The 20086-nt window shown below is 48.9% G+C and overlaps 1 protein-coding gene across 1 annotated transcript; it reads right to left on the bottom strand.

Annotated features, from left to right (window-relative positions):
* Positions 1-10636: 10636 nt before the first annotated feature.
* Dmrtc1b (DMRT like family C1B) lies at positions 10637-14394 on the bottom strand. Its single transcript, XM_077793640.1, is given in 9 exon segments — positions 10637-10749; positions 11583-11730; positions 11913-11973; positions 12815-12951; positions 13250-13308; positions 13617-13774; positions 13856-13913; positions 13916-13961; positions 14377-14394. Coding segments are annotated over 9 exon segments (798 nt in total).
* Between the last annotated feature and the right edge of the window lie 5692 nt (positions 14395-20086).

The raw sequence follows: 20086 nt of genomic DNA, 5'->3' as shown, positions 1-20086 counted from the left end.
ATGGTTTTCTGATCCTACTGGGCTTCACGGAGCGCTTCCTAAATTCTGTGCCTCTATGTCTTTGGTCAGTTTTGGAAAATTCCCCTCCATTATGAATTCAAATTTTGCATCTCTCTCTCTCTCTCTCTCTCTCTCTCTGTCTCTCTCTCTCTCTCTCTCTCTCTCTCTCTCTCTCTCTCTCCCCCTCTCCCTCTTTCTCTCATCCTTATGAGACACAAATGAGTACGTTAGACCTTATGCTTGAATCCTCAACCCTCTCTTCTCTGTATTCCTTTCCTTTGTGTCTCTGTGCTTCATTCCAGATACGGTATTTTACCTAGGGTCGATTTACCCATTTAGATCCCTTCTGGTATAAAGAACTGTGATCATTCATCTTATGGGTCAGCTTGTCTGGCTCATGGGCCACCTGGACATCTGGCTAAACTCTAGATATGGGCGTCTGTGAGGGTGTTTCCTGAAGAGGTGGGCGATTTTATCTGTAGAAGGAGCAATGTGGCTTTCTCTGCCCCATGTGGGCAGGCATCATCCAGTCACTTGAGGTCCAGAAAGAAAAACCAAGGCAGAGGAAGGCTGGAGTCACCTTTTCTCTGCCTGAGGGCATGAGCTGTGACATGTGTCTTCTCCTGCCCCCGGTGTTCCTGGTTCTCAGGCTTCAAACTGCCTGGAGTCTGCCCTGTTGACTCTTCAGCACTCAGGTCTTTGATCTGTACCACCGGCCTTCCTGGGTCTGCAGCTTGCAGAGGGTGGATCATGGGTAGTCTCTGCCTCCATAATCACTTATAGTAAATCATACGTATGCTTTGTTGCTTTTGTTTCTCTGGAGATACAGGCCAATACAGATACAAAGGACTGCCTGCTCCGTACATTCTACTCTCATGTTTGAGCTTGATGTGGATTTACTAGTGTGTGCTGTATTTTTCCTCATCCAAATGTTGTAACTCTTCCTTTCCCAAATATCCTATGTCATACTAATGGGTTCTTTTTCCACCAGGAATGTCATTCTTTTCTCTTAGGTCCTTAGACACAGTACGTTTAGATGTGTGTGTGTGGTGGTGGGGGGGGTTGCTGTGTGTTTTAATTAAGGTGTACCATTCCCTCTCGCTTTTATTAATTTCTCACCATATTCTAAATCTTTTTTAGAGCATCCTGAGCAGCCCCAGTGCCCCAGCCAGCCTAGTTACTATCACATGCTAGGAGGAGGTGGCACAGCTGTGAGCAGGGGCTCTTGTCACCATCACTGCCAACTTGAGCAGGGAGACCCAAACCCTTCAGCCTCTGGTCTTGCCCTTCCTCGGTGCTGCTAACAACAAGCCCAGTCCTGTGGCCAGCAGCAGCAGTGGCCGCAGAGGTGCAGGCAGTGGTGGCGCAGGTGGCCTCTCCTTAGTGGCGGCTCCTGCTGGAGGGGGCAAGATCATCCCAAGGAAAGTTTGGGGCACAGTAAAAACGGTTCAGTAGAAGAAAGGGATATGGTTTCGTCAATGGGGTTGGCGCTAAGGAAGATGTATTTCCTTGCCAGATTGCCACAAAGAAGGCTAGCCCCAGGAAGTAACGTTGCAGTGTAGGGAATAGAGAGATGCTGGAGTTTGATGCTGTTGGAGGCTGGGGGAGGGTGCGGGCGCAGCAGAGGTCACCAGCCCAACAGAGGTCACCAGCCCTGATGGAGTTGCCAGTGTGAAGCCGTTAGTATGCACAGGAGAAACCATCATGGACGCTATCTCTGTCCACGTCATAGGGGTCCTCCACACACTTACCCGCAGAATTACCACAAGGTGAGTGAGGGGAAGGAGAGGGCAGGCCCGAGGATGGCGACCCTGTAACAGATGAAAGTTCCCACCTTGCTGCCCACAGAGACCTTATGGCCCTCGACCACAGCGTTCCACCCTCCTGTGCAGGGAGACATGACAACCCCAGGATGCAGGGGAGCGAGGTAGACCGGTGAGGCTGGATATGAATTGGTGAGCTGCATGTGCGCTGCTCACCCAAGACAGCCCAGAGAGGGCTGTGATGAAGAGGTTAAGGAAAAGCAGGGACACGAGACCAAAGTTTAGCAGCCATGTCCACAGAGGTACTGCTGCAACTCAAGGGCTCAGACAGATGCCCGGGCAGTCCCTAAACCACAAGATGCAAGTGTCCACCAGAGGAGAATTCATGCACTCCCAGAGCCTGGAGGACAAAGGTCGGATCACCACCTCTACCCTTCCTCAGGTTTAGTTTCTGACAAGAAGGGATGAATGGGATATTCCCCCAGGAAGAAAGGAACAAAAGGTCAGAGCTGAGGACCTTATGTGCTTGCTTTTTGCTCGTTGGCCAGATCAACAGAAACATCTGCATTATCTATGCACTGTTATTCTTTTAATTTATCATTGGTATTTTTTAACCTAAAGATGTCTCTTTTGGATCATCACAAACGTGTGTTTGTTTTCTAAAAAGACGTTTTCCCCCTCAATACACCTTTAAAGTTTCTGAAATCATTCTGTGCCTGATGAGTCGATAATTTTTTGCCCATCATTTTTATTTGCAATAAAACTTTACAACTTGGTGTTTTCAAAAACTCAACAGACTGCAAGCAGCTGTTAATAAAGGTCTTGGGTAGTTAAAACCACCTAAAAAAAGCCCCCTTGTGACTGTTATTTGGAGATTTGGTTGATTTTATATTCTTCCAGAGCAGATTTTCAGTGGCAACTTCGTGGAGGTTGAGGGCACGGCATTAGCCTTCTGCCATGACCTTCATGTGTCATCAGAGACTAAGCCCTTATAAATGGCTCGGATCCCACAAAAATGCTCCATACTCACTGTCACCCAGTAGAGCACGGAACCATGACCCTTGGCAGGTTGTAGACTCTTCTTTTGTCGTCCTGGCCTCAAGAGGCTACGAGAAGGACTCCTTTGCACTCAGCTTTCTCTGCCCATCTTGGCAAACATCGCTCAGCCGGTAGCAGGCTGCTGTCTGTCTGTTTGCAGCACCAAAGGATCTTGGCCTGGCCATTTTTCACCAGCTGGCTAGTGATCTGAGAAACGTTGGTTTCCTTGTGTGTACCAGTTCTCTAGGTATCTCAGTGGGAAGGACGATCTGAATTCCATAAACAAGGCAGGAGGAAAGACATCCAATTCAATACTTTCTCCTGGTTTTCTGCGTATGATTCCATGGCTGCAAAAATTGAGGATGGAGTCCTCAACTATAATCCTGGGTTAGGTGCACATTGTTACCTCTGATCTCTGCAAGGTCCCACCTGTGTTTGGATTGTTCCTTGAGTTCCTTTTACCCACATTACCTTTCTCCTCTGACAGAGGCCTAACAGTCTCAGGAGTTTCATGTCTACTGCTGTGTTGGAATCTGTTCTTGAAAAATGTGGACCATTTTGTGGGATGCAAAACCCCCATCCAGGTGTTCTGCGTATCTCATCCTGCTTCCGCCAGGTAGTAATGCCATCAGTGTGACATTCTTACTCTAGTCCGCAGAGTGACCCAAAACCATAGCTGAAACCATACCCACAAATCTTTGTGACACGAATGCTTAGTTGTATTTCACGTCACCTGTTAGGTACCGGGGATTGTGAGAATCACAGAGCCATCCTTCCACTCCACTGTCAAACTACAACTAGCCTAAGATAAAGAAGTTGATTTAAATCATACCTGATCGTGTATTAAATTCATTTCTTCTGGAACAGTGACTTCAACACTTAAAGCAACCCTCTGATCTGTACAGAGCTCGAATGCTGTCACTTTCCTCCTCAGCACAAGAAGAAGCCAGACAAAATGAAAGTGGGTAGCTTCTCTTGAAACAGTCAGGTGACTGAGGTCACAAAGCCAACTGCTGTCTGGAAATCTGAGGTCCCAAACGTTAAAACAGTTTGGTATTTGTGCATTCATAGACAGACTGAAGAAATGGAATAGAAAATCTGGAAATAGACTCACAGGCACAGGGAGATTTAATGCACGACCAAGATGAGTTCTCCAATCCGTGAGGAAAGGTGTGTGTGTGTGTGTGTGTGTGTGTGTGTGTGTGTATGTGTGTGTGTGTGTTTTCTTGGTGCTTACGAAAAGACAAAAGCAACAACAGGGGACGTACACCTTCCCCCTTACCTCTTTTTTAGGTGTTCAGTTTAGTAATATTAAGTATACTCACATCATTGCAGAACAAATTTCCAATGCCCCCTTTCATGTCACTCTTCTGAAACGCTATTGAACACCAACTTCCCTTTCCCCCCTCTCCTTAGCCCCTGGCATCTATCATTCTGCTCTCCAACTCAATGAATCTGAGTACTCTGGACATGTTCTACAAGTGTAATCCCACAACGTTTGTGCCTTTGTGACCGGCTTACATCTCGTCACCTAGCCTGAGTTCCTCAAGGTTCATCCATGTCATAGCACGTGTGCAGATTCCCTTCCTTTTCAAGGCTGAATGATATTCCCTTCCATATGGACTCCCCGTTTTGCTCATCCATTCACCTGTCATTGGGCTACTGGGTTGGCTTTCGTGAGTGATGCTGCTTCAAACACAGCCACTTGAATGTCTGCTTGATACCTTGCTTTCAAGCTGGGGGGTTATAGACCCAGTAGGGGGAATCACAGGATCACGTGGTGGTTCTCTTTTTCGGCTTTCAAGGAGTGTGAGTACCCTTTTCCACGTCTGCAGTGGTTGGCATCCTCACCAGTACTCTCCAAGGCTTTCAATTTCTCCTCTTCCTCGCTAGCACCTGTTTTCTTATTATGTGACAGCAGTCATCCTAATGGGGGTGAAGCAAATTCTCATTCTGGGTTAGATGCATATTACCCTCATGCATAGTGACCTGGAGCATCTTTATTCTAGAGTTTCTCAGCCATTTGTTCCTCATCTTCAGAGAAAACCCAACTCTAGTCCTTTGCCCATTTTTTTTAAACTGGGTTAGAACTTTTGTTTTGAGTTGTGGGACTTCACCATTCATTCTGGATGTCAACCATTTTTCAAATACATGATATGGAAACACTTCCTCCCATCCCATAGTTTGCCTGTTTTTAAGATTTGTTCTCTTTGGATATACATGTCAGTAGAGTGTGTTTTGACACATTATCCATACATGGAATATAACTTATTGTAATCAGGATCCCATTCTTGCGGGTGTACATGATGTGGAGTCTCACCGGTGATGCCTTCATATACGAACATGGTAAAGTTATGCCTGGCTCATTACACTATCTTTCCTCTGTTCTATTCCCTTGGCCGATTTTCTGACTTCATACCCTTTAGAAATCCATAGTCTTGTAATGTGTGCTTTGAAACCAGGAAGTGTGTGAGTCTTCCAGATGTGTTCACACACACTCTCGGTTTGTATTTGGAGTCGTTCAGCTCTTCACCTGTGTCTCCTTTCAGCTTGTCAAAGACGTTTGCGACGGGCATTCCAAATTCTTTGTCAGGCTGCTCATATGTCCCTGGTTCTTGAAGGTCAGCTTCTGGAAGTTGTTTGGTTCTTCTGATTGGCCCATGCTTCTGTGCTGACTTAGATGTCTTGCACTCTTCTGCTGGCACTTGGGTATTTGAGGAAGCCACCGCTTCTCCCCATCTTTTCATTCTGGCTCAGTGCATAGGAAGAGGCTCTGCAATTGGTGGAGGTTCAATGACCCCTGCTCCAACCTTTTCTGATCTCTCTCTTCCCCAGGTGGCCTGCCTATGGAACTGCAGGCAGCTCCTGAAGCCTGCTGGGCTGTCTTCAGGGCCTTCCAAACTCTGTCTCAGGTTGCTTCCGACTTCCAGGTCAGGAGAGACAGAATCTATACCAACACGCAGGCCTCAGGTGTGCCAGAGCATTGGATGACGGACATGATTTTCCTGGAAGTCCCAAGAAAGGAGCCCGCTATTAAAGATTTCCTCCCGGTTGCTCTAGACTGTGTAGAATAGAGGGTGGGCACTAGAGCTATGCCCCGTTCTGGGAATACACCTTTCAGTAGAAACATCTCCTCCTCTGTCTCCTCCATCTCCTCCACCTCCTGCTCCTCCTCCTTTTTTTTTTTTTTTTTTAACCGTGGCCAATGTACTGTGCCTTCACACTTGATCTCTACACTTCTCACCAGTGTGCATGGTTTTCTCTACGACCGTCATGCTAATGCCACTCCCGTGGGGAACCCCTAACTCTGGCTCACACCACGAATGGGTATAAATTACCAAATGGATTGCAGTCTAAAATGTAAAGTGTGAAACCATGTAAGTGTTTCAAGTGTCAATCCTCTGTAACTTAAGAATGGGAAATCTCCAGGAGAAGTAAGTCAATGCATTGATAAAGATGACAGAATAAACATGAAATGAACCAAAACACCACGATGTAAAAAAAGTTGCACGGCAATAGGGGGAAATGTTTTGCAATTTACATCAGAGAAAGAGGCAACTCTCCCAATATATCCCCGAGATATAAAGGAGTGTTTTGTGTTTTGTAAAGGGAAAAGAAAGCTGAGTCTCTGTAGAAACTGGGCCAAAAATATAAATTAAGAGAGCCTAGCCAAAAAAGAAAACAAGAATGGCTGCGAACCACACGAAAAAGTTGTGCAATGTCAAGAGATATGCAAGCTAAAGTATACACTAGCATGTCATTTGTCACCTGTGGGGTAAACACCATCAAAACTTCTGGCACCTCTCCTGGTGAGGCACTGGGAAAATTTCTGCTGTCAGATATTGATGGGGAATGGATAATGACACAACCTTTCTGAAGGGGGATTTGACCGTAGTGAGCAAGATACCCTGTGATTTTTACCCTTTAAGCAGCAATAATACGTCTACAGAGCCATTCCAAAATATAGCAATAAAAATAGTAAAGATTATGTCAGTGCAGCCAGGGTTTGTAACAGCAAGTAGAGAAAGAGTCAAAGCATCCATCAACATAAGATTATTGGACTATGCCATGGCACGTCCATTCTGTTGATATTGAAAGGAATAAGGGGTGTCTCTGCAGAGCACTATGGAGTGATCTCACAGATATTGATTTTCACGTTGGGTAACTGCTTCTGTTCATGTGGCTTACGCACTTCACTACATGCATTCCATTGTGGCTCGCACATCCGTTCGCTGAAAGAACACGGTAGCAAAGGCAACACTTTTGAAAAGGCGATTCAAGCATTTGGCTCTGAACACTTCACAAGGCCCCTTGTCGTTTGGTCAATGCATCCATTCCCTGAAATAACACTGTTCTCCATCTGGTGAGCAAGTATTTGCAAGGATGTGTTTTAAAGTGGGGGAAAAAGAAGGCAAACAGAGGAGTTTGTGGCCCCTGTGCAGCATGGATCTAAGCACCAGGAGGGAAAGAAAGAATGTCTCTCTGTCTCGTGAGAGATACAAGTGCAGGGCCCAGGTGACACCAGATGCCCCCCATTCCCTTATCCTTTAAGAAAGCTGGGGAATGCACCCCTGTATGGGCTTCGCCAATCCCGGCATCCCTCCCGTGCACTTCTGCCCACTTTGGCCCCCTCCAGTAGTGCACCTTCCCACATGAGCACTTTTGGCGGTTCCTTCAGCTCAATGTTTGTCCCAAGCCCTTCCATTTCAGGGGTTAAAAATAGTACTTTCCCACATACATGTGTGAAGCCGTTCGTGGTTAGAGACCAGAAGTCACAACCCTTTGTGTGTGTGCATTGTTCACGTGGCCTACTCTGGAAGACTGGTCTCCCTGGGCCAAGGTCAAAATCAGAGGAGTGCTGGAGCCAGCTCCTACTGGACCATACATGCTGACTGTTACATTTTCAGGCTTTTGAGAGCCAGTTGTTGAATACAGCCCTTATGAAAAGCCCAAACATATGAAGTAAGGATCACATCCTCTAGATGGGAAACAAAGGTCATGCTTGCTTGAAATTCACCAGTCCCTAATCATTCTCCTGCACCTCACTATCATCTATGTTCTCGAGGTTATTTACAGTTATTGCATCTCAATGGTGGAAATGTGTGTCCTCCCCACACGCCATTCACTGGTATCCCTTTTGGATCCCACAAGCAGCAAAGGGGACAGTGCCAGACTTCCCCCCACCCTCCCCTAAACATAGAGACCCCGTTGTTAACTCTTCACCTGCCAGGTGAGATCGAGTCACTCTGGAGGCTCCGATAGGGTGGGTATGCTCAGGCCTAGCTAAAGCGGTGACATAACCCAAGAGAGTCAAGACATGTCTGTTAAAGTGCTCTTTACCGTGATGTGTTCAACCTGTCAGCTGGGGTGGTACGTGACAAAATGAGAAACACAAGAACACGTGATAGTGAACATTTACAAAGGCGTCCTGAGGTTCCCCAAACACACCAGAAACGGCCTGTGCTAAACTTTACAGAAACCCGTGTGAGCGTGCACACTCACGTGCCTATGTGTGTGCGTGTGTGACAGCTGTGTCAAGTCTGAAAAGAGCCCTGCATGTAAAGGATGGTGAGCCTCAAGAAACAGAGAGGGCCTCACTCCTTGCCCCCACTTCTGCACGTTGTTTCTCTTTTCCTCCCCTTTCTCCTCCCGCATCCTTTTACCAACATATACCTGCTCTTGTACCCAACCCATCGTGGGGTCCATGGTGTGCCTGGGACATAGTTGCATGGTAGGGTCTTGGGCTTTCTCCAGTACTTCTGCTCCCTCCCTTCAGGAATATGGGGAACCCTAAATCTGTCACTGGTGTAGGAGGGCCTTGGATCATTTATGCACGTAACACATCTAGGAAGTATCGGTTGTATGAGATGGACTTCCATCTTGCTCCGAGTCCTCAGTGATGTGTGCATGCTTGTTTCGCCCCCCCACCCCCATCGCACAGAGAATAGGAGAAACCTGACTTCTTGGGGCTCCAAAACGAATGAAGAAACAGACAAATAAAACACCAAACGAACAACAAGAAGATGAGTGGTCATGATTCCATGTCATCCCCATCAATCTGTCTGGAGTAAAATCAGGGCAGGGAAGGACATAGAGACGTAACAAGCATGGGGAAATGGCCAAGTCCAGGAGTGTCTAGCTGAGCTTCCTTGCCTGCCTTGTGGGGGGCGGGGCAGTTCCTCCATTTTTTTAGAACATCAGCAGAGGATAGAGGAACAGGTGCAGGGAAGAGACATCTGATCGATGACTACATATACTGTGACCTTGGGTGGGAAATAGAGGGGCCACGTGCTTTTGAAAAGGCCTTCTGACTGCTGCTGTTGCTTTGAGGTCTGAACCCTTCGTTTGATGCCTTATAAGAATAAATCACCAGCTAATTTAGGGCCTGACAAAGACAATGCACTTTCCCTGATATTTGCTCAAATTTCCCATGAAAATGCTGATGTGAGTCACTTCCCCCCCCTCCTTGAGTGGGTTTCCTCACAGATTCCATGGCAAGAATAATGCTTCCTTGAGGCTGGGGTTGTGGCTCAGTGGCAGAGTGCTTGCCTGGCATGTGTGAGGCCTTGGGTTCGATCCCCAGCACCACATAAAAATAAATAAATAAATAGATAGATAGATAGATACATAGATATAAAGGTATTGTGTCCATCTATAGATAAAAAAATGTTAAGAATAATGCTTCACTTGCAGAGTTGTTGTGAGTTTGTATGTGCTTAGCACAGAGCAAGTATGAGGTGGTGACTCTCCCTTATGTTTCGTGGGTCCTTCAAAAGTTGGGCCCAGTTCGAATTCGTTTCCCCCCTTGGATCCTTCTTGTCCCGATTGGCCTCGATCCCCCCCCCCCCCCGTAAAATTCACCTTGGACTAGAAATGCACTGGTTTCCCCACGGCCAAGTTTGTCCAGCAGCGCTGTTTGTTCTGGCCCACACGAACAGGGCTCAAAGAGGAAACCCGTGCCACTGCTCACAAATGGAGTCATTTTACCTCGAAATCCAGAGTCCCATCTTCAAGTATTGAAAAAAGCGGTAGGTTGGGCAACAGTGAGCCCACCTTCTTGCATGGAAGCCCTTGGCTGGATCCCCATGGCAGTTGCCCCTCATGCACTCGCACTTGGCCACAGCCCGCCTGGCCTCTGCTCTGCTCCTTGACCTGATCGGCCTGATCCCGCGGGCACGGTGATCCGTGGCCCTCCAGACTTCTGAAAACAGTCTGTGCCAGGCAGAGGATGGGTACTCCATCACCCAGTGGATAAATTTGCTACTCCTTCCCCTCTACCATGCCCTTCTCTAGCCTTGTGAAAACCCAAGTGACTCTCACTTCCGATAATGTGAACTGAAACAGACCGTTAGGGTGGGGATAGTCTAGGTTATACTGTGGTAACAAACAACCCATATTTCTCAGTGCCTTACAACAACAAGGGTTTATTATTTGTTCACACACACAAACCTAGACGCAAAGTGAAAACATCTTCCTGTTTCCACATGCATGGGTGCGTACATGGGTGCACAGGTAAGTGCACAATCACAAGACACATGAAAACACTGGCATATGAACCCACTCAGAACCCCGCTGACAGATTGATTGCGCAATCCTGTTTTTATAAGACACATAAAAAGGCCCCAGCATCCAAAGGAATAAGGGATGGGAAGGTACAAGAATACCCAACCTCAATCAAAGAGTTGCCCCACATCATAAAAAGGGTCTGAAAGCTTATAAAACACCTGAAGGCTTAAAAAAAGACGTTAAGCATTTTGGACATTAAACATTTTGCACATTCAGAAACAGGATACCCAAATAGGCAGTGCTGTGGCGAGGCCTCCTCCGCGGGGCTCTTAGGTCAAGAGGGAGATGCACCCCAGATGTCCGATAGGCAGTGACACCGAGCTGGCAGGCCTGGGTCGCAGAGGAGGGCTGGGAGCCTGGAGTCCTCTCTCTCCTGCAGGAGCTTCAGAGGGAAAGGAAGGGGGCAGGGGCAGGTCACATGCAGGTCCCCGCCCAGCTCCCCCCTCCCTCTCCGCCCAACCCAATCACAGATCTGCTCCCTGGGACCATGGCACTGGCCCCTTCCAAGGGGTCTGGTTTTCCCAATCTCCAGTCTCGCCTCCCACCCCATCCCACCGTCACAGCCACCCCCACCACATCTCTCTGGAGCAAGCCTGGGGTCTCTGAATAATGAGGTCAGAAACAGTGCCTGGCTCTGCACCGCCCACGCTGGCTGGTCTGGTCTCCCAAGCCCAGTCTGCCAGACACGCGTGATCAGCAGCCTCTCCAGCCCCATCCCCTCCTCTTCCAGCACTTCTTCCCACATCATGATCCACGCACCGTTTCTGTGCAGCATTGCCCAGCCTTCCCTCCCAGGCTCCCTGGGTGTTTAACCCTCCTGGGAGCTCCTCCAGCCCTTCCACCCTGGGGCATGTCTAAAACACCTCTTGGGAAGGCATCCAGCCTCCGGGTCCAGGCTGCAGTTCCCTGAAGTCAGGGACCAGATCTCCTTCCAGAGGAGAGGCCCTTGTCACCTCCTTATGCCTTCCTCCCCAGACTGCAGCACACCGCAGGGGACTGGAGCGTGGGCCTTGGGCTGGGAGGCAGGAGACCCCGAGCTTCCATATGACGTGCTGAGCATCATGGCAAGTCCCAGCCTCCCTCAGGGCCTCCGTGCCAGGGACATTGGACCCACACATCCTGCCTTCCCAGTTAGAAGCAGCTCACCACAACGTGGCCCCGCCTCCATTTCCCAAGGGTGCCCACCTCATGTTCACCCTTCAAGGAGCAAGCTACCTGGTGGGCTGCAGGGCTGGTGCAGGGTCATGGAGTCAGGAGGGTCCCAAGAAGAGTTTTTCAGAGCCAGCAGAGCCTCGGCTGCCTCCAGCTTCCGCTGCCACTCCAAGGCGGCAGAGAGGGAAGCCTGTTCGGAGGCATTGGAGACCTGCAAAGGAAAGGGGTGTGAGAGCATGGGGGCTGGGTAGCCACGCCTCCTCCCACCAGGACAAGCGCCCCTTCAGCCCCCAGTTCCCTCGAGCCCCCACCCCCACCCCCAAGGCCTTCTGCTCTTCCCGACCACTAAGCACGGTCCCTCCCAGGGTCTGGAGCCCGCTTCTTTCCCAGGACCTGTGGCTGCAGTAGAAGAGGGTCAGGGGTGGCACAGGGCTGGAGGAGCAGACTTGAGCATCTGGAAACAAGGAGAGGAGAGGCCAGGGGATTAAACCCTCTGGCGGACACGCACCACCAGTAGACAGAGAGGGCAGGACTTTGCAATATCAGCATGTGGGAATCCCAATGACTGCGGGGCCATGGGTCCTCGTGGCTTGGGCAAGTCCTTTCTCCGGCTTGGCCTGTTTTCCTTCCTGTACACCCTTTTCCCCAGACACAAATTCCTACTGGCCTCTTCCCTCCAGGGCCACCGCCAGGGTGATGGGCATCACATCACAGCTGTCTGCGTTTTCATGTGCAAAGCACCTGGAGGGATGGGATTGCTGTTCCTTGCTGGGGCTGCCTCTTGCCTCCACTACACACAATCCCCATGGGTCTCAAAGGACAAGCCTGGCTCATCTTCAGGAAGCCTTCTCTACTGGCCTCTGGCCTTGCCCCTCCTCACAGCCCCTTTTTCTGCCAAGAGGACCGGTTCTCCCACCCATCTGTTTCCTGTGCCACAACAGTCCCCGCATCTTGCAGACCCACTGCGTGGCAGACCTCGTGCTAGTCGTCTTTCCAATGCTGGGGGCCCAGGGTGGACTCTTTCCCTTCACACCCGCTAGGAAAAGGAGGCTCTGGGCCATAAAGTCATCTGTCCAAGGTATCACGAATAGGAAGTGGCAAGGCTGGGAGTGTCCTGACTTTGCCCTTCAGTCTAAGAGGCTGCCTTCCGCTTCTCCTCCCCCTCGCACCCCTCCCCCTCGCACCCCTCCTGCTCATCCTGCTCTTCCTCCTCCTGCCTCCCAGGGCACCAAGCACGAGTTTGGGCACACAAGAGCACAAGGCACAGCCGGCTTCGTGGTCCTCGTTCTACTCACATGCTGGGCAGGACAAGGGTCCTGTGGGGCTCCCCAGAAAGAGAACCAGTCAGCTGCTGATCCAAGGTCGCCAGAGAGTAGGGCACAGATGGAGGTTCTGGGGGCCCATTGAACGGCTCAGGCCCTGGGGAGCCCTCCTGCAGGGGCAGAGATCACAGAGCGGAATCAGGCACCAGGCCGGCTGTGGCGAGAGGAGGTATGAGCATGTTTGGGGACAGAGACAGGAGCCCAGGATGTCAGGCTCCAAAGACCTCGAAAGACGGGCCCGTCTTACCTTTCTTTTTACCTCAGGGGATACTGAGGCCCGGGGACAAGTGACTTTTTTCCCCAGGTCACACAGCAAGTCAGTGGCAGGGTTGGAAATGGAACCCATGGCTTCGGGACCCAGCAGTGGCTGGGTGGCACCCTCCCGGGCTGGCAACAGCCTCTCCTTACCTCCTGCGGGGGTCCGCAAGTGAGGGCCTCAGGCTGGGTCATGGTGTTGTCCTTCCCGGCTGTAAAAGACCAGGGACAGCTTTCATGAGCTGGCCAGGCCCACCACCACCCTGTCCAGACCCCATATGCCCCATGCACCCCCTGAGGTCGCATCTTGTCATGGGCCTTTTTGAGCCACCACACCTGTCCTCCCTACAAACTCTTGGCAGGTAATGTGAGTGGGTCAAATCCTGGGACCATCGAAGGCCCAGGGACTCCTTACCCAAGGTGACGCTGTGATTTGGTGGTAGGACTGGCCACAGAGCTGCTCAGGCTTCCTCTACCCAGACTCAGACCTCCCTCCCTGGCAGGAGACACTCCTACTCACCCGGGATGCCTGCTTCCAGGGCCAACTTCTTGACATGGAGGTGCGATCTGGGGGCTGCAGCCATGGTCTTTATCAGTCCTTGAGCCAGGTGCCTCTTGAGCCGTGCGCCCCGCTCCCTCTTCAAGGCACTCAGAGCAGGCAAGGCCCTGTGCTGCTCCCTAAAGTGGTGGATAGAAGGCCGAGGGTTAGTCGCATGCAGAGGAGGCCTGACCCCTCCCCTTGTCAGACACCATACTCACGAGAAGAAGGCACAATTGTGACACTTGCAGGCCCGGAAGAGGCAGAAATGCTTTTCGCCCCTGATTTTGGTAGTGATGCCATGGTTGTGGCAGCGGTCACAGCGACCTATAGCTCTTCTGGGGCCAAGTTCAATCCCCCACGGGGCTCCGGTCTCACGCCCTGTGGTACATTTGGAGTCGGAGGGGCAGCAGGGCACAGCAGGTATGTCTTTGGGCTCCATGGTTCTAGGGTCAGGAGCGGAGATCAGAATGGCCACACCATCCCCTATCCCTAGTGTACTCGCTCTGCCCTTGGAGAACCCCATCTCAGGTGGCTGGATTCTTCTTCTCCATCCTGCTCACCACATGAATCAACTTGCCCAACTCCCTTCTTTCCCCATGGCTCTCTCCAACCTTCACCCGACCTCCTTACTCATGTAGCCTCCTCCCCAGGAAGCCCCGCTCTCATGTCACCTCCTCTCTTCAACCTCTTGGCACGGGTCCCTCATGTGTTCAATCTGATCATGATTCTCCTTGCTTACCTTCACTCCGCCATGCATCCCGTTTTCAGGCACACACATGCACACCCACATCCCCCTTGGGACAGTTACTGCTGCCCCTTTTTAATGCAACATCCATCCTGAGCTCTGCTAAACCCAAACATGATTGATCCTCGCGTCCCCTTCAGCATCCAGTTGTCTTCCTAACCTCCTGCACCGGTTCCCTCCCGCACAGCATATCACAGCCCCTGCGCTCAACTCATAGCCTCATGGATGCCCAACATTCAGTTTCCTCCTCCCTCACACTCCATTCTGGTTTCTCTTGCACCCCACCTTAATCTTCATTATTCCCCTGCTCGCCCTTTAAGCTGATCACCCCTTTGCACCCCACAGAGTCATGTCCTTCTCTTGAACCCCTGACCCTCTTTCCACTTTTATTTTCCTTTATTCCTTCATTCATTCCCAACCCTCTTCATTCAACAGATGTTGGCTGAGCCCTCCATGGGGTGCCCAGGTCCTGTTCTAGCCAACAGGCAGCCCCCGGGGGCACTAATTTTCCTCTTGGACCCACACTCCCGCTCTGCTTTCATTCAAACCCACGCCTGACCTCCACAGCCCCACAGCAATCTTCCACTCCCCTCTCTACAATTTGACAGTTGTGCTTGCGCCCAGGATCTTCTCCTCCCTGTCTCCCCACAGCCCTCACTGCTTGCCCACACTGACCTCTCCAGAGAGCATGATCCCACCTCCTTACCAGCCCAATCATTCCCGTCCTGGCCCACCTCAGAACCAAAGGCATGAGCATTCGCCCTGCCAAAGGGGCCGGATTTCAGGGATCGGGTGCCAGGACAAGGGACCCTTCCCAGATGGCTTCTGCTGGGGATAGGTGTGGGTGGGATCTCGGGATCTGATCGGTTACCCCCCGCTGAGGTGCAGGGAAGGGGAAGGAATTGGCGATCTCAAGTGGGAGGGACGGAGAGAGGGAAGACAGAGGAGAAGGATGGAGTGGGAGGGTCGTATCCCTGATGCTGGCCTGTGGTTACCCCAGCCTCCAGAAGGTCGGGACTCATCAGTTGCTATAAGAGTCCTGAGGGGAGACCCAGGTCCCTCTGCTGCTCCAGCTCCCTCTCCCTTTCCCGCCTTTCCACGAAGGCCAATGAGCTTCCAGCAGTGCCTTCTACCTCCCACCCCTGTGGCCGCTGGCCAATGAGCTTCGAGATCCACTGATGCTCCCGCACTGCATGACGCACCGCGGTCGCGCCCCCTCGCCTCCTAGTGGCTTCTTGCACTCACTTCACCAGGCAGGCCAGTTGCTCCCAGGGTGGGGTTGAGCTTTGTGCTCCCTACTGCTCTTTCCCAGACTAGCCTCCCTTTGAGGTGACACAGGTGCTCTGCCTGCATTTTCAACTCCTTTACTTGTCATGCTGTCAGTTCCCCTTCTCAAAATGCAGCACTCGTTGTGTCGGCTAAGGCAAGAACCTACATCTTATTCATCATGTCCAAACACATCTTTGCTGTTCTTTGTCTTTGGCTCTTCTATGTAAATACAAGTCAAGCTCTGCCTGTCAAGTTCCACTGGCGCGCTCTCACTGGCCATGGATTTGGATTGCAGTTTGACAGAATCTATGGATCAACTAAGCGGGTACTGAGAATCTATAGGATATCCATCCTTCTCACTCATCGACCAGGATGGTCTCTCTCCACTCACGTGGGTCTTGAGAGTTTTCATCTCTCACGTACCTTTCAATTTTGCCGTCTGTACACTCACATCTCTTGCTTCATTTATTGTCTTTACCCCAGGATGCTCTAGAGTGTTGCTGTCCTGGTGTCTGGTGCCTATTCACAGTGGCAATCCTTTTTTTTTTTTTGGATCGAGATGATAGAAATGCATCTGAATTTTTAACAAGCATATTGATCACAAAGTCAGCCACCATATTGAACACTATTGTATCTCAACATTCCGATATAGGTATTCTGGGATATCCCAGGAATCTGTGAGTATTGGGAATTCAATTAATCCTATGGGCTTCCTACAGTACCGGCTTTGCCACCCGGTGCAACATCTAACAGAGATGACAGATTTGGGCTTCTACAGATTGCTCCTGATTTTAAAGACAACACTGTCAGAATTTTCATGTAGAAACTGTCTCCCTGCATTTCCCCCTTCATGAGGTCATTCCTTCTTCCTTCCTTCCTTCTTTCCTCTCTCTTTGCCTCTCTCCATTCCTCCCTTCCACTTGCCTCCACTTCTTTCCCTTTAACCACATGCAGCAATGTCCCTTTCATTCCTCAGTTCAAAATTTCATCCTGCAAACTCAAGTAGATACTGCTTGTGTAGAAATCAACAAAGCAGTAGTCATTTAATCCAGGAATACATTGACTGACCTGGATAGGTTTTTCCCCAACCTGGAGTAAAATTACCCTTACAACCAACCAAAACGTAGACACCGTAAGGGTACATCACAGCGAGTTTTCAAAAACTTAGATGTATGCATCTAATTAGCATCTACAGCAAGCAACCCAATGACTCCATTAGCAATACAGACCTCTTGGATGCCCCCCCCTTCCATCTCTCGTTTTCTAATGCTGTGCCAGCTTTGCGCTCCTAGGATAAAATGTCACTTAGGTATGGTTATATTATCTTTGCTTTATGCTGGGTGACTCAGCTTGCTAAAATTTGCTTAGGATTTCTGTGCCTTGCTCATGAGGGAGATTGATGTGATGTTTCTTACTCTCAGGTTGGTTCCAGAATTAAGGTACTTCTCCATTTGAAAGTTTGTGTGTGTGTGTGTGTGTGTGTGTGTGTGTGTGTATGAGAGAGAGCAAGAAAGAGAGAGTGTGTGTGTTTATGTTTGTGTTTAACTGTTTTGAAACTTTACTTAGAATTGTTCAGTAACACATCTGGGTTGTGGTTCCTTTACTTACAACCCTGTGTTCTTTTAATTTCAAACATATGCAAATAGAATATATACACGCCCTACAAATAATCTCCACGTTCATTACACTAGACCAGTGGTCCTGGAATATGGGCTTGTATCAGATTCACAGCTACACAGCTCTTCAAAACAAAGATCACAGACAGGCATGGTGGTGCACACCTGTAACCCATCCCAGCAACTCAGGAGGCTGAGGCAGGAGGACAGCAATTTCAAAGGCAGCCTGGACAACTCAGCGAGGTTCTAAACAACACAGCAAGACCCTGACTCTAAATAAAACATGAAAAGGGGCTGGGGATGTGGCACAGTGGTAATGCACCCCTTGAGCTCAATTCCCAGAACAACAACAACAACAACAAAGACAAAAAATAACAAAAAACAAAATAAAAACACAGATCACCGGGATCCATATTTGTACTCTCAGATGTCAAGATCTAGGTTAGGACCCAGAATTCATTCTTTTAACCATTTCCCTGCTGTTTCTTCTGCTGCTGAGGGACCAATGGAGAGTCCCTGTACAAGAGAGGTCAACATAAGGTATTTTTCATTACCTAGCTCTCACCTGCAACCATTGATATCTTAGGGCCTATCTCAGCTCATACATAACCTCACCCCACCTCCTCCTCCCCCTGATTATTCTCAAGCAAATACCAGGCATTACCTTATATGATCTATAATACTTCAGCATGTAACTCTTAATATATGAGAAATTTTTCTCAACTTCTCATTTGAAAACACAGAAATTTGAAGGGGGAACACAGAGAAAATCCTTCACCTGGATTCCCATAATCTTGTTGCTTTCTCTCTCAGTTCTGTTGTGGTTTGGCTTAAGTGCTCAACACTTCACCCAAATACTTGAACGTGTGTCTCCCAAGGACTAAGACATACCCATATGCAACCACAGCACCGTTATCACACTGAAGAGATTTAACAATGATAAGGTGACATTATCCAAGTCCATGTTAGGTCCGCATTTAAATTTCCCTAACTGTCCCAATAGTAGCTTGGAGAGATTATTTAGAGGATCAATGATGGATCAGGCAGCACACATGTCACTCAGTTGGCATGCCTCTTCAAAAATGATGGTGAAATAAAGGTATTTCTTGATAATGGACAAACTCAGAGAAATTATTGTGGGCCGACCTTTCCTGTGAGAAATATCAAAGGGAAATCTCAGAAAAAAATAGTAACTTGATTTGCTCCCCATGACGCAATAGGAGCACCACTGAAGGAAACTGTGTCAACATTAATAAAAGGCTGTATGAATGCACTGTGGCTGGTAACGCTGTTCTTCCTGTGTCTGGTTTAAAGGGCAATTGTTGCAAAAAGCAGTTGTTATATAAAACCGTCTGGATGGGCTTTCGTGTATAAAGAAGTAATTTTGTGCCAATGACAGCAGAAAGGACCGGGAGGCTCTGAATTTTTATACAGTCCAGGTTTTGCAGAATATCGAAATTGAGTTGGCAATAATCTGAACCAGATTCATTCAAGTTAAAATGTGAGCTGTCACCTGTTGGCAACCATGAAGAACATAACTCGAAAATACGATAAGGAAACAATCAGGAAATGCAAAGCCTATTCTGAGAAGTTGCCTGATAATGTCAAAAGAAGGCCTGGACAGTGGGAAGGAAGAACACAGAACATAAGGTAGAACATACAAAACTAGCAGGCTTCAGTCCTACTGTATTGGTAATCGTTCTGAACAGAAACATACTGAACACCGCAGTGTAAAACAAAACGCATAAAAGACACGATGGATGTAGGATCTATCCACAACAGACCTGCTTCAGCTTCAGAGACACAAGCAGTTTCAGTGCCGAAGGATGGAATAAGGTTGGCACTGGAAACTGTGTATTTATGATAATATTACGTTTCTTCACCTGAGGATTCTCAAAGTCATACATTCATAGAAGCAAAAAGTACAGCAGTGGTTGCCCGGGGCTGGGAAAATGAAGAGATATTCTTCAAGGGTTACAAACTTGCAGATATGAGAAGAAGAAGTTATCCGAGTCAAATGTACAATGTGTGCGCTCTTCCATACGTTACATGAACATTTATATGAATACATCAAGTATTGATACATGTTATTGTATGTGATATACCATAGAATACATATTATATGTGTGTGTGTATAAACTGTACATTCATTTGCACATGTATCTTCTACACATTATATAGAGAGATGCAGTCTGTTATGTTGTCATTATGGGGTGTCCCCCAAAAGCACGGGTGTGAGGCAATACAAGAAAGTTCAGAGGTGAATTGAGGAGATTATGAGAGTTGTAATGTAATCATTGGATTAATCCAATGATATGGATTAACTGGGTGGTAACTACCAGCAGGTAGCATGTGGCTGTGGGATGTAGGTCTTTGGGGGTGTGACTTTGGGGTTTATAGTTTGCCCCTGCTGAGCAGAGCTCTCTCTGCCTCCTGGTGGCCATGTCCTGAGCTGCGTTCCTTCCCCATGCCCTTTTGCCACCATGTTCTGCCTCACCTCTGGCCCAGAGATACGGAGGCAGCCATCCAGGGACGGAACCTCAGAAACCATGAGCCAAAAAACACTTTTCCTCCTCTTACATTGTTCTTGTTGAGTCTCTTGGCCACAACAACGAACAAGCTGCCTGAAGCGTAGTACATAGTGTCATTAATCAATAACGTGTATAGAAATTGTGATACCTATAGGTTGGGTACCAGTCAGCCTTCCAAAAAGAGATTTTGTGTTGAGGAGAATACGTACATATCTGGAGGGCATCATGTGAAGGGAAACAAGGCTGAAACAGAAAGAAAGATACTGCACGAACTCACTTTAATGTGGT

This window comes from Urocitellus parryii, chromosome X (assembly GCF_045843805.1).
Source record: "Urocitellus parryii isolate mUroPar1 chromosome X, mUroPar1.hap1, whole genome shotgun sequence".
NCBI lineage: Eukaryota > Metazoa > Chordata > Mammalia > Rodentia > Sciuridae > Urocitellus > Urocitellus parryii.
The sequence above is the reverse complement of the archived record's forward strand: the minus strand, read 5'-3'. Positions and strand labels throughout refer to the sequence as shown.